The sequence below is a fragment of the Sporothrix brasiliensis genome (genome assembly GCF_000820605.1).
Source record: "Sporothrix brasiliensis 5110 chromosome Unknown Cont19, whole genome shotgun sequence".
NCBI classification, from domain to species: domain Eukaryota; kingdom Fungi; phylum Ascomycota; class Sordariomycetes; order Ophiostomatales; family Ophiostomataceae; genus Sporothrix; species Sporothrix brasiliensis.
The window spans coordinates 506,881-520,849 of NW_024467138.1; the positions used below are offsets into that span (position 1 = coordinate 506,881).

Below are 13,969 nucleotides of genomic sequence, written 5' to 3' on the forward strand. Positions count from 1 at the left end.
CCCCCTCCCCCCCCAAAAATGCTGACGTTCAAGCTGAGCCACGACAGCCGTGGAGCGCTGCTGCAGCATCCACCCGGGCCTGCCTGCGACCAGTGTCGCCGCAAGAAGTCTGCGTGCAACCGCCGGAGTCCTTGCCAGGCCTGCGTGCGTCACGACATTGCCTGCTCCTACATGGCCATGCCGAAACAAAGGGGCCGGCGTCCACGGAACCGGCCATTACCGTCAGCGCCTGCTGTCGAGGACGCCGAGCATGAGCCGGCTGCTGCACACACTGTCCACACTGTCCACACTGCCCTCAATACCACACAAAGCCAACAAAGCTTGGACGCACCTGTGCCAGAAGCGACGTCCAGCATGGGCGGCATGGTGGGCGCCATGCCGCCCATGGAACCCCACCATGACCTTCCGGCCCCTCAACAGGACGACATGACGAGCCCTTCGTTTACCGTCTGGACCATGGATTCGGACGCAGCCGGCGACGCACTACCCAGCGGGAACAGCCCCGTCTCGTCGCTGCCGTGGTCCACCGACACCGAATCGTTTGCGTCTGTCGAGCGCACGTCGTCTCCGTCCCGCGCGTTTTGCGTCGAGATGGCGGACTGCGACGCGTGGTTCGCCGGCTGTGAGGGCCCGCCGGTGGCAGCAGCGGTGCCGGATACGACGACAGCGACGACAGTGGTGGGACTGCCGCCGTCGGCGCTGCCGGCACCGTTTGCCGAGATCCGCATGTACGTCGACGTCTTCTTCGAGCAGTTGTATCCCGTATTCCCTGTCATCGACCACAACGAGCTCTACACGCTGCTGCGGCAGACGGAGCGCGGCGAGACGCCCCTGCCGCTGGGCATGTACGCGTGTCTGTGTGCACTGTCTGGTGCCGTGATCGTGCAGCTCAACATGACGAGCAGCGATGCCGACGCCACCGCAAGCCCCTACACGGGTGGCGGTGGCGGTGGCGGCAGCCCCGGTGTCCTCGCCGAGGCGCAGGCGCCCCGGCGTGTCAAGTCGTCGGCCACCCGCTTTATCGGCCTGTGCCAGGAGGCGCGCCGCCAGCAGGACTTTATCGAGCACTGCGATGAGTGGACGGTGCTGACGTCGTTCTTTCTGTTCGCCTACCACGGCAACCTCAATCAGAGCCAATTGTCGTGGTACTACCTGCGCGAGGCCATTGGCTTCCTCCAGGCGCTGAGGCTCGACGAGGAGGACGCGTACTTTGGCCTGTCTATGGCGGTCGCGCAGCGCAAGCGGCGGCTATTTTGGCTTCTTTTCATCACGGAACGGTGGGTCCCTTTTTTGCCACGGAGTGACATACAAACGGACTGAAACAGACGGACCGACATACTAACACCGTCGCAGGGCCTACGCGCTACAGCACCGCCGGCGCGCCGTGCTGCGCCCCGACATTGAGCTGCCCGGCATCTTCGGCTCGCAGGACCCGCGCATCGGCTGCGGCTTCGTCACGCTCGTCAAGCTCTTTTCGTCGGTCAGCGACGCCTTTGTCAAAGCCTGGAGCGGCCAGCCGCTGACTGACTGCGAGCCCTGTCCGCCGGCCGTCTCTAACTCTAAACCGCACCCGCACCACTGTGGCGGCACCACCACCACCACCACCCGCACCAGCAGCACCAGCATCGAGCTGTTCCGCCCCAACGACGTCATGAATGTGCTCTCCATGGCTGAGATCGACGAAACCCAGCGCCTCGACATTCTCATCACCGAGAAGTGGCTCAACGTCCTAATTCACCAGCTGCACAATGGCAGCAGCAGCAGCAGAGCTGGCGGCAACCCACTGCTTCCTGCGTCGTGTAGTTGCGGCGGCGGTAGTAGCATTGCCGCCGTGCAGATAGGCAGCGTCTTTGTCATAGCCAAGAGCGTCGAGCAGCTGATAGCATCTGCAAGCCCCACATCGCTGCGGTGCCACGGCATCGGCATGGTATGTTTTTTTTTCTTTTTCGCCAGACCGACGTTGTACATTCTACGTTGAACATCTACGTTGAACATCTACGTTGAACATTCGCTGACGAACCCACGTCCCAGGAGCAAAAAGTCTCCGATATTGCCAACTGCCTGTGCGAGGCCCTCACGGCCCACCACGCCGGCGACAGCCTGCCCCTGCCCGCCGACAGGGCCATCGCCATCGGCTACCTGAACAGCTTCATGCTGTTTCTCGCGCGCTTCCGTGACCATACCTCAGAGTACTTTGGGCCTCTCGTGCAGCGCGCAGGCTCCATCCTGGGAACGCAGAGCCTTCTCCCGGCACTGCTCTTGCCAGTTGACGTCGACGTTGGGGTCGGCGCCAGCGTCGGGCTCGGGAACGGGACCGTGCCCGGCCTTGTGGAGGCGGACATGAGTGATACGCAGGCGGCTCACAATGGGTTCACGCTGCTGCCGCGGCACGCCAATGAGAGCGAAATGTAAAATTATATTGTCTTCTTTTTGTACCAGTCTTTCTATCCAATCTTCTGTCTGGAATTGCACAGGCATGCCAACGGTTCTTTTCTGTCCCCCCACCCCTATTGTGTCCACGCGATATGCGAGTAGAGAGCATCGCCGAGGCGTGTGCAGCATGCCGGCGTAATATAACGTACAGGTACAGGCAAGGTCCATCGTCAGCTTCATGCCTGACTTTGTGGACTTGTACTCGTACGTGCACTCCGGTGTGGCGTTGTGAACCATATGAAGGAGCCGGGAGGCAGACGAAGCAAAGGACCTCTGCTTTCGGCACAACACTCCTCTTTTCTCACGTCTCACGTGCTGTAGTTGTGCCCGCCGCAGGACGCGGCGGACTCTGATCGGGCCCCGGTCGACGCCCCACAGAACGCCCAACAGCGACCGCTCCGAAAAAGGACCAAGGAGCTTTGCCCTTTTCGGTAATAAGCCGCCAAGCAGCTCAAAAGCGTTGAAACCCAGCCATACGGGGATGTTTTACCCTTTTTTTTCATTTCTGACAAGAAACGTGAATGACTGCTGATTTGGCTAGTCTTTCGTCTGGTGTTTTTCCAAAGAATTCCGAAATTGTTTTTCAAGAAGCCGTTGGCGTAAGAACAAGACCACCATGCCGACCAACGCTGTCTCCGATATCCAGCAGGTGCAAGCCGCCGAGACGGCCGTGGGTAGCGTGCCTGCAACCCGGCACTGGTGGAAAGAGGCCTGCATCTACCAGATCTACCCGGCCTCGTTTTATGACTCCAATGGCGACGGCATCGGCGACATTGCCGGCATCGAGTCCAAGCTGGACTATCTGCAGACGCTGGGCGTCGACGTTGTCTGGCTGTGTCCAGGTAGGTGCATCTGCTGTCCTTCTCTTTACTATGGAGATGCCTTGAAGACGCCATGCTGACCACAACCTAGTGTATACATCGCCCCAGGTCGACATGGGCTACGACATTGCCGACTACCGCACGATCCACGAGCCGTACGGCACGTTGGACGACGTCGACCGTCTGATTGCCGCCCTACACCGGCGCCAGATGAAGCTGGTCATGGACCTGGTGGTGAATCACACGTCGGACCAGGTGCGTGCGCGGATGAGAATGGATGAGAACGGACGAGGACGGACAAGGACGGACAAGGTCGTCTTTGGGTATGATTTCTAACATTTTGTGTCACAGCATGAGTGGTTTAAACAGTCCCGGTCGAGCCGTGACAGCCCCATGCGGGATTGGTACATCTGGCGCAAGCCGTTTTTCGCCGCAGACGGCACTAGACACCCCCCGAACAACTGGGCGTCCATCTTCGGAGGTAAGTCAACGCATTGCTACGTAAAATAACAGGCTGATCGAACCACGACTCACCGTCTTCTAGGAAGCGCGTGGGAGTATGACGAGGCTACCGAGGAGTACTACCTGCGCCTCTTCTGCACGGAGCAGCCCGACCTCAACTGGGAAAACCCCGCCGTCGTCGCCGCCGTCCACGATATCATGACCTTTTGGCTAGACCGCGGCGTCGATGGCTTCCGCATGGACGTCATTAACCTCATCAGCAAGGTGCCTGGCCTGCCCGATGCGCCCATCACCCTGCCCGGCGCCGCCTTCCAGCCCGCCCACGACCACTACGCCAACGGTCCGCGGTTGCACGAATTCCTGCGTGGCCTGCGCGCGATCCTCGACCGCTACAATGCATTTGCCATCGGCGAGATGCCGTGGGCAAAGACGACCGACGAAGTTGTTCTGTCAGTCGCCGAGGACCGGCGGGAGTTGAACATGGTGTTCCAGTTCGATATGTAAGTCTCTCTACGAACCCTGCTACATGGTAAGCTGAGACACAACAAAAGAGGGCCCGCTGGCTAACCCATCCTCCCTCCCCTGATTAGTGTCGACATGGACATGGGCGTCGGGGGAAAGTTCTCGCCGCGGAAATGGACGCTGCAGACGCTCAAGGACATTGTGCAAAAGTGGCAGACGTGCATGCAGGCGCAGGGCGGCTGGAACACGTTGTTCCTCGAGAACCACGACCAGAGCCGGTCGGTATCGCGCTTCACGCCACACCGGCCCGCGCACCGCAGTAGAGCCGCCAAGATGCTGGCTACCTTCATCGGCCTGCAGTCAGGCACGCTGTTCATCTACCAGGGCCAGGAGCTGGGTATGCAGAACCTGCCCAGAGAGTGGCCCATCGAGGAGTACCTAGACGTCGAAACGCAGAGTTTTTACAAAGAGTGAGTCCAACGCTGCCCATTGTTTCATTTTCGACTTGATTTTCATTCTCTACAATGCTCAATTCAATGTTCGTCCACTGATACGCGTAGATTCGTTTCAAAACACGGCGGCGACAAAGCCGGCGTCCAGCAGCTCCTCGACCAAGTTGCCCTCAAGGCGCGCGACCACGCCCGCTCTCCTGTTCAGGTACGTCGCTGGAAAGTATCCCCCGAACATTGTTCTCTTCTTGCCAACTACTGACGCCCATGAGTGGACGGACGAGGCAAACGCCGGTTTCACCACCGGCACGCCCTGGATGCGCGTCAACGACGACTACGGGGAATGCAACGCCCAGCGCCAGCTCAGAGACGCCGACAGCGTCTTTGCCTTCTGGCGCCGCCTCCTGCAGCTGCGCCGCCACCGCCCCGATGTCTTTGTATACGGCCGCTTCGAGATGGTGGACATGTGCCACCCGGCTGTCGTCTGCTACCGCCGCATCAACGCCACGAGTGGCGCCACCGCCACCGTCGTCGCTAACTTTACGGATTACGACCAGCGCTGGGCCATTCCGCCTGAGTTGTGGTCTCTACCGGGCCGGGCCAAGGTTGTCCTGACCAATGTAGGTGCAGGGTCACCGCTTGAGGTCCACGCCCAACCAGACCATACCGTGCTTTTGAAGCCGTTTGAGGCGTTTGTGCTGCTCCAAGAGTCGTCCGCGGTCCCTTCGCGCGTTCCCAAGGGACACCTATAAGAGGAGAACAAATGAAGTAAGATGGACACTTATACACAAACAGATAGAATTTAACACTAATATATTTTTCATCTTACCCATTCTACCTCCTAGTATGTAACTCCATATGGAGAAGCCGCCAAAAATGGCAGGTGTTCCACATGGAAGAAAATCACTATTCTTATCAATTTATTATTACATAAACGTCTTATATATTAATGAATATAAGAATCAGATAACTCTGCGAATTCAGACGTTTGTCAACTCAGTAGATCCACCACTGCTCCCACCCTCACGGAAGGCCCAGCCGTTATTATTAATCAATGCATGATTGGGAACCAAAAAAAGGGCCATGTAGAAGCGAGGCAAATGTGGTTGGTGGCCATCCCGTCACGCGATGAGAACCTTAATGGGGCCAAACTTCAAAAGGTAAATAACCGTAATTGCTACAGGGGATTTCTTTCAGTTGGGTCCGCGGGGGCAAGTGAAGGTGTGGAGGAGAGGGTTGGCTTATGCAGACCTGGCTCTGCGAGTAGAACAGCAAGGGACTCTCAGGAAACGGAATTAACGCTTAACCAGAATTGGTAAATAACCGCAACCACACACTTACTTTTTTTTCGTCCTCACCTCCGCACTGCAAATCCAAAACCAAACATTTTCGTGTACTATGCTTCCCCGTGGGGAAGGCTATGCGGAATCGTTACCGAGGTAGGTCCGACGAAATGCAAAACGAAAATAGTCCAAACGAAAAATAGAGAAAGAAGAGCAAAAAAAAAAAGAAACATGAAACGCGGGGGAAATGGCAACAGACAGCATACATTCAGATCCACGCTTGCTACCGTAGTCGTATTCGCCAAACTCATATAAACGGGCCCTGAGATCCATCGTGTAGACGTTGGCAAGATGTCGCGATAATCGTCAACACTGGAAACCGCAAAATTAAATTTACGGTCCTTGGCACATACAACTCTCCACTGCCGCACAAAATGCCATCTTTTCGCGCTTTGGCAGCCGCCGTCCTTCTGCTCGTCCCGGGCTGCGTCCAAGGGGCGGCCGTCCACTCGAGCCCGTGCAACAGCCACGCTCACGGTGGTGGTCATGGTGGTGGTGGCAGAGGCGGTGGTCAGCGGAACGGCAACGTGACGCACTGCGGCACGGATTTTTGCACGTGGTGGCACACGACCGGTGAGATCAACACGTGGACGCCGGTGAAGCCGGGAAACGTGCGCCAGTCGCACCGCTACTCAGTAGAGGTCGGCCAGGCCGGCGCCAACACCTTCTACGACTCGTTTGTCTACGAGGCCATCCCGCGCAATGGCAACGGCCGCATCTACGCACCGACGGATGCGCCCTACAGCAACACATTGAGCGCCACCGTAGATGACGGAATCTCCATCGAGCCGTCCATTGGGCTCAACATGGCGTGGTCGCAGTTCGAGTACAGCCACGATGTGGACGTGCGCATCACCACCATCGACGGCTCGACGCTGGGCGGCGCCGGCAGCGTGACCATCCGGCCGACGGCAGACAACCTCGCGGTGCGCGACGGCGGCGATGGCAGCGTCATCATCCGCGTGCCAGCAGCAACCAACGGCTACCGCTTCTCCGTGGAGTTTGCCAACGATCTGTACAGCTTTCGGTCCAACGGCTCCGACTACGTGACGTCCGGTGGCAGCGTCGTGGGGGTGGAGCCGACAAACGCGCTGGTCATCTTTGCCAGCCCGTTCCTGGCCGCCAGCGACGTGCCCAGCATGACGGCCGCCAACACGCACACGATGACGCCGGGTCCCATCAACAACGGCGACTGGGGCAACAAGCCCATCCTGTGCTTTCCCCCGGGCGTGTATTACATGAACCAGGACCAGTCTGGCAACGTGGGCCAGCTCGGCTCCAGCCACATGCGCCTGGGCAGCAACACGTACTGGGTGCACTTTGCGCCGGGCGCGTACGTCAAAGGCGCCATCGAGTACGTTACGACCGCGGCCAACTTCTACGCTACCGGCCACGGCGTGTTGTCTGGCGAGAACTACGTGTACCAGGCGAACGCGGCCGAGGACTACGTGGCCATCAAGAGCGACACGACGTCCCTGCGCATGTGGTGGCATAACAACCTCGTGAGTGGCCAGACGTGGACGTGCCAAGGACCAACGATTGCGGCACCGCCGTTCAATACAATGGACTTCAATGGCAACAGCGACATCAGCAGCCGCATCAGCAACTACAAGCAGGTCGGTGCCTTTTTCTTCCAGACCGACGGCCCCGAGATCTATACCAACAGCATCGTGCACGACGTCTTCTGGCACGTCAACGACGACGCTCTCAAAATATACTACTCCGGCGCATCCGTGTCCCGCGCCACCATCTGGAAGGGCCACAACGACCCCATCATTCAGATGGGCTGGACCGTGCGCAGCATCAGCGGCGTCACCATCGACACCCTCAACGTGATCCACACACGCTACAGCAAGTCCGAGACGGTCGTGCCGTCGGCCATCATCGGCGCCTCCCCGTTTTACGAGGACGGCATGACCGTCAACCCGAACGAATCCATCTCCATTTCCGTGTCCAACATTGTCTGCGAGGGCCTGTGTCCCGCGCTTATGCGCATCACGCCGCTGCAGAGCTACACCAACGTCAAGGTTACCAACGTCTCCTTCCCCGACGGCCTGCAGACCAACAGCATTGGCATCGGCGAGAGCCTCATCCCCGCTGCTAGCGGCGTCACCATGGACTTGATCATCTCCAACTGGACCGTCAACGGCACCAAGGTCAACATGTCCAACTTTGGCAGCACCAATCTGGGCCAATTTGACATTGATGTCAGCTACCTGGGTGAGTGGGAGATCGTCTAAGCAGGCGACCTTACGTTCAGCCTTTTGAATAATGTAAGATGAACCGGCCGTCTCAGCCGTCGAAAAATGAAGAGCGGGCTAAGAAAAGTATATATATTCTCTTTTGTCATGACATAAAAAACACTGCCTTTGACTGTTTCCTCGGAATTTTGCAGACATCCGCATTCACGCTCAAAATATTCGGATTCGATTGTCTTTTGCGAACTAAAAACATATTGACAAGATATAATCTGGTTGCTCGTTCTAGGGTTCGGTTCTAGCCACTTGGGTATTATCCTCGTCGGCGGCGTTTATTTGACGAAGTCTGTACGCGGTGCCACCTTCAAGCTGGTTGACACGGGCGCGCAATGCTTCATTCTTCTTGCAACGATTATCCGTAACCACACCGCCATTAAAGCCGTTAAATTCGTGGCTGCTTATTAGTTAAAAAGAGGTAACGTTTATGTTACAAAGAGCACACTCCTTAAGGGAAGAAGCGTAATCCTTGTTGGGTGATTTGGCCAAAGGGGCTTGTTCGTAAGACAGTGATAAGGTGTAACGGTCGAACCTACTCAACACGTCTAACAGGGGTGTTGCCAGGAGTTGTTGGATAGGTAGTCACAATAGAGGCTTAAGAGAGTAAGAATAGTGGTCGAGGGCGAAGATAGGTATGGTATTGTTACAAGACTAAATCTTGCCTCCTCTCTCTTCGGAGAGAGGAGCTGGAAAGTGCCCCTGACAAGCCTCACTTTCCAGGAGAACCAACCACCATACAATTGAGTACAATAATGATACCTAGGCCTAGTGCTTCTGTGATCCGTACCCTACTCTGGAAGAGCCCGTAAGTCGACACTACGTGTCGTGAGCAACTCTAGGGACGTACGGTTGGAAGCCACAGGGATCAATGTCAACACGTGCGTGGACGTCGTGGCCGACGCTGGCAGAAAAGCAGCGAATGAGGCGTTGGTCTGTTATAACAAACTCAGATAAACAACAGAAATGAAGGACTCGGATCTTCTGAGCCACAAACAACGACATCCCGTACACAGAAAACTAGATTGATCACCTAACAGAGCCGCCATGCCTCCAGGGATAGTGCCTTCGTAACACAACCGCTTCGGTCGCTGGGATAGGCTACCAAAATCGAGCCCATTCAAAAGTAAAAACTAACAACTATAAGTAAATAGTACCTCGAAAGGACAAACCCCTCCACTGCAACAGCCGCCAAAAACAGCGGCCTGCGCCAGACAAAAGTGGCGGGCACAACAGCGCTTTCTCGCTTTAGTGTGTAATTAATCGTCTCTGTGTGTTTTTTTGGTGGAGGTGGTATGCTGTTTTACGAAAGCTAACAATAATCAAAGTATCTTCATGGAATGCCTCTCGATACGAAAAGGGCCGAGAAGGGAACAAGATAGCAGACCCACCGGAATCCAGCAGTCAAGGTGCGACGATCCGAGGTTCCGCCACCACGCCATACGAGAGTTTGGTAGAGGCGGGACCAGGTAGATCATCTTCCCTGGAACTGAGGTTGCATTCAATGGGAGAAGCTTATTTCTTGCTGTCGATTTTAACACGTCACATGCTGGCTCATATGGTTCACGACCTGCAAGGCACCTGCAATTGATTTTATGTGCGTGGCTATCTTGTCACAGGCATGGTTTTCGTTTACGAATATTGTATTTTCCATGAGAGGACATTGTGCCCACCACCATTTAGCCACGACAACGACTGGTTTTGACCGGCAATACCGGCCCTGACTTGGAGAGCATCGTACAGCGACCAGCGTCCAGCACTGCCCTCAGCCTAACTCGTTCTGCGCCGGACCGTGACATCCGTTCTGTAGGAGAGATCGTCGGATGGTAGCGCTTTGAAACGTAGTCGAATGTTGACGAAAGAAGACAATTGACATTTCCTTCGACTTCCATTTACCTGATACTCGATCGTTTATAATAATTTCCGACTTTCGTTTATCTCATATTCATTCAAATTTAATAAACCAAACTATCGCTACCCCGTGTCATAATATCGCCTACGTATGATATGATATACAGTCAATGCAACAGTAATCGCGTAACAAACGTAAACAGTTTGTATATCGAAGCTTGGCTCTAGTCTCCAATGCATCGGTATCTGCAATACATTGAATAATGTGGAGGTATGAAATAATTAAGAGTGCACAAAATGAAGTGTAATGTTTATTCTTTCCACGATCTGCCGAAAGGAATCCAAGACGCAAGAGGACGAAACAAGGCATGTGGGCGACGGATCAATTGTGCCTGTATTCCTTGGGCTTGGACGTGTTAATTCGTCGTTGAGAAGAATCTTTCGGTCGGTCGGAAGGCAACTCCACGACCAGATCGGCTTCTTCCCACCAGCGATGTGTTGCCAGGGGGTCTTCTGTGGCGTCGTGGGAAAGTCAGGGCATTGTTCCGCCGAGAGAGGTGGCACTATGGCTGTGCCGGCTCGCAATGAACAGACATGATATGGAGCCACAGCGGAATCAGCAATCAGCGGGCGTGGGGAGCATGCGAGACATGACACCAGACTGCATGGCTACGTCAGATGACAGCCGACAGGAAAAGCGACGGGCCACGTTCGCCTCCCCCAAAGCGGAAGTCCCCAGGTTTTCTGTCGGCTTGTTCCTGTATAGTAGCGTGGTGTTATAGCATGGCGCGCATCAATATAAATTGACAGCGCCGTTATAGGCTGAACCCCAAAAGATAGATGCCCAAAAAAGGCAAGACGAAAGAGGTAAGAGGAAAAGGGGACAACACAAAACTCGGCCTGGCCTCTGGTCAGCCGTGTCGTCTGCAACAGCCGAAACTCGGTTACCATGCCACATTGTTCGACCGATGGCCGAGGGCCCGCCTTCACAAGTCGTTCCTCTGCATCCTGCTTCGCTTCCCTTCTCGGCACATCAATTTGGCAAGCTTTTCAAGCCTTTCCCCAGGTCCCCCCATCCTGCTGCCCCCAACATCCCCAATATCCAAAAGTGACTGTGGTTCGCCAGCATCCAATATGGCGACCGGGGTTTTTTTATCCGTACCTGCCTGGCCTTGGCACAGCATATGATGTCTGGTCGGCATATCCCATCGTCGATCCCAGTGGTGGGAGATCTCGTTGACGGAAAGACACGACCGGGCGACAGAGGGACGAGTGGATCCTCTTCTGCATCCGTCCAACGTGTATCTGTCGACTGTACGGGCCCGGTTGTGCTTTGCATGAATGGTACCATAGTGCCTATGTGTGAAGTAAAATAAGCATGGGCCAAGCCTTGGACCCGATTCGAGTATAGAGTAGCAGTAGCCTCGTGGACTTTGAAAAGTAGATATGCCCTGGCCACGAACGCATGAGCGTCGAAATTCTGACTGATTGCTGGTTCGTTTTGTTCGTTTTGTTCTTTTCCTTCCCCTTTCCTGGTCGGTCTCTTAAGGGCAGAGCACACAGCACCCTCCACGTTCAAAGGGCCAGCCCTGGGAACGAGCCTGCCCTGTCATCTCTCGTTTATACTTGGTTCGTCTTTGCCAATCATATTCATCATGATCTAATTGTATTTCTGCCTTGTTATTCGTCCATCACCGTCGCTATCTCATCGTGTTCCATTTTCCCACACATTATACAGAGTCGATTTGTTTCGTTGTTGCTTGTTTTTCTTTTCTTCGTCGCTCTCCTATCATAGATTCTAGGGTTGCATCGTGCTCAGCCTTCGGGCCGTGACCATGGCGGCACCTCGCGCACACCGTAATGATACAAGCTCCAGCTCCGGCTCCCGCGACGACATCACGCCCGTCGATCAATATACCGAGTTTGTTGATCTCGAGAAGAACCTGAGCGACGCCAACACGCCGTCGTCGCCCACGCCTGCGATCCTCGAGACGGAGCTCTTCTCCGTCAAGTCGTTCCAGGACGACGGCATCACGCTCTTCTCGCCGCACTCGACGCCCGAGTTGGCCCTCGCATGGCCGCCCGGCTGGACGAAGGAGACGGCCGCGGATGCTCCGGACCACGGTCGCCGAGGCAAAGTGCTGTCGAAGCGGCCGCCCGCCAAAGGGTCCACGCCCAAGACGGACTCCAAAACAAAGCCCGCCAAGCCCCAGCCCAATGTGGGCCGTTGGCTGCGCTTCCGGCTCTGGCTCAACACGTACCGCGGCTTCTTTATTTTCGTGACGCTGCTCAACCTCGTCGGCATCGTTCTGGCCGCCACGGGCCACTTTCCGTACGCCGACAACCACCTGGGCGCGCTCGTCCTGGGCAACCTGCTGTGTGCCATTCTCATGCGCAACGAGCTGTTCCTGCGCTGCCTGTACACCCTCTCCATCTACGGCCTGCGGTCCTGGGCGCCCGTGCGCGTCAAGCTGGCCGTCACGTCCGTGCTGCAGCACGTCGGCGGCATCCACAGCGGCTGTGCCCTGTCGGGCGCGGGCTGGCTGCTGTTCAAGGTCGTCGACATTGTGCTGCACCGCGCCGTGCAGCCCGACTCCGTGCTGGCGACAGGCGTCGTCACCAACGTGTGCGTCATGGTGTCCATTCTGAGCGCGTTCCCCTGGGTGCGCAACAACCACCACAACACGTTTGAGCGGTACCACCGGTTCATCGGCTGGCTGGGCCTCGCGGCGACGTGGGTCTTTGTGATTCTGGGCAACACGTACGACCTCAAGCTGGGCGCGTGGCGCGCTGACGCACACTCGCTGCTGACGGCCCAAGAAATGTGGTTCGCCGCCTTCATGACCATCTTGTACGTCCGTTTTGTCGCACAGGATTCCTACGTTCTGTTCATTTATGTGTTCTTGTTTCCCACTAACCACTGTAGCGTCATCATTCCGTGGGTCACCCTCCGCGAGGTCCCCGTCGAGGTCGAGCTGCCGTCGCCCAAAGTGGCCATCCTGCGCTTCGAGCGCGGCATGCAGCAGGGCCTGCTGGGCCGCATCAGCCGCACGTCCCTGATGGAGTACCACGCGTTTGGCATCATCAGCGAGGGCCGCACAGCCGGCCACCACTTTATGATTTGCGGCGTGCAGGGCGACTTCACCAAGGGGCTCGTCAGCGACCCGCCCAAGACGGTCTGGACGCGCGAGCTCAAGTTTGCCGGCGTCGGCCACGCGTCGGCCATGTTCAAGCGCGGCATCCGCATCTGCACGGGCACGGGCATCGGCGCGGCCCTCTCGACCTGCATCCAGAGCAAGAACTGGTTCCTCATCTGGATCGGGTCGGACCAGGAAAAGACGTTTGGGCCGACCATCACGGGGCTGATCCACAAGCACATTGAGCCCGAGCGGATGATCCTGTGGGACTCCAAGAAGCGCGGCGGGCGCCCAAACAGCGTGCAGCTGCTCAAGGACACGTGGACGAGCTTTGGTGCCGAGGTCATCTTCATCACGTCCAACATGCAGGGCAACGATGAGATGATGCAAGGCTGCCGTGAGGGTGAGTCATTTTCTCTTATATGGCCTTTTATTCTTCACTCGTTTTACAAACTGACACAATGACAGCCGGCATGCATGCTTTTGGCACGCTCTGGGACTTCTGAAACGGGGTGTGCACACGACACGGCCAAAGCAGTACTTGTTCTGCTACATGGGGATGGAAGCATTGTTGTTTGCATTTTATCTTGGGACGGAGACCAGCATATAGAGGCTCGAAAGACAGACGAAGCGCTGTGAAAGGTGACTAAGATGGGCGTGGGACGCAGGCAACCAATTCCACATTTGCATTAATATATACATCATGGAATCCATCTGCAACCCAACCAAGCTGGGAGTGTCCATTGGGAGTATCCGTTG

General features: G+C 56.3%; 4 protein-coding genes across 4 annotated transcripts; all 4 read left to right on the forward strand.

The window, feature by feature from the left end:
• Positions 1-18: 18 nt before the first annotated feature.
• On the forward strand, positions 19-2,412 carry SPBR_00247 (uncharacterized protein; the record flags this gene model as incomplete). The annotated part of the gene is made up of 3 exons (XM_040758566.1): positions 19-1,277; positions 1,354-1,927; positions 2,032-2,412. The coding sequence occupies 3 exons, from the start codon at positions 19-21 to the stop codon at positions 2,410-2,412; spliced, it is 2,214 nt and encodes a 737-aa protein (XP_040617952.1).
• Positions 2,413-3,049: 637 nt separating this feature from the next.
• Positions 3,050-5,379, forward strand: SPBR_09026 (alpha-amylase; the record flags this gene model as incomplete). The annotated part of the gene is made up of 7 exons (XM_040767152.1): positions 3,050-3,275; positions 3,346-3,509; positions 3,606-3,735; positions 3,799-4,216; positions 4,307-4,648; positions 4,739-4,835; positions 4,900-5,379. The coding sequence occupies 7 exons, from the start codon at positions 3,050-3,052 to the stop codon at positions 5,377-5,379; spliced, it is 1,857 nt and encodes a 618-aa protein (XP_040617953.1).
• A 965-nt stretch (positions 5,380-6,344) lies between these two features.
• On the forward strand, positions 6,345-8,210 carry SPBR_00399 (dextranase; the record flags this gene model as incomplete). The annotated part of the gene is made up of 1 exon (XM_040758718.1): positions 6,345-8,210. The coding sequence occupies one exon, from the start codon at positions 6,345-6,347 to the stop codon at positions 8,208-8,210; it is 1,866 nt and encodes a 621-aa protein (XP_040617954.1).
• A 3,698-nt stretch (positions 8,211-11,908) lies between these two features.
• On the forward strand, positions 11,909-13,716 carry SPBR_00421 (uncharacterized protein; the record flags this gene model as incomplete). The annotated part of the gene is made up of 3 exons (XM_040758740.1): positions 11,909-12,924; positions 13,000-13,613; positions 13,679-13,716. The coding sequence occupies 3 exons, from the start codon at positions 11,909-11,911 to the stop codon at positions 13,714-13,716; spliced, it is 1,668 nt and encodes a 555-aa protein (XP_040617955.1).
• Positions 13,717-13,969: the final 253 nt, after the last annotated feature.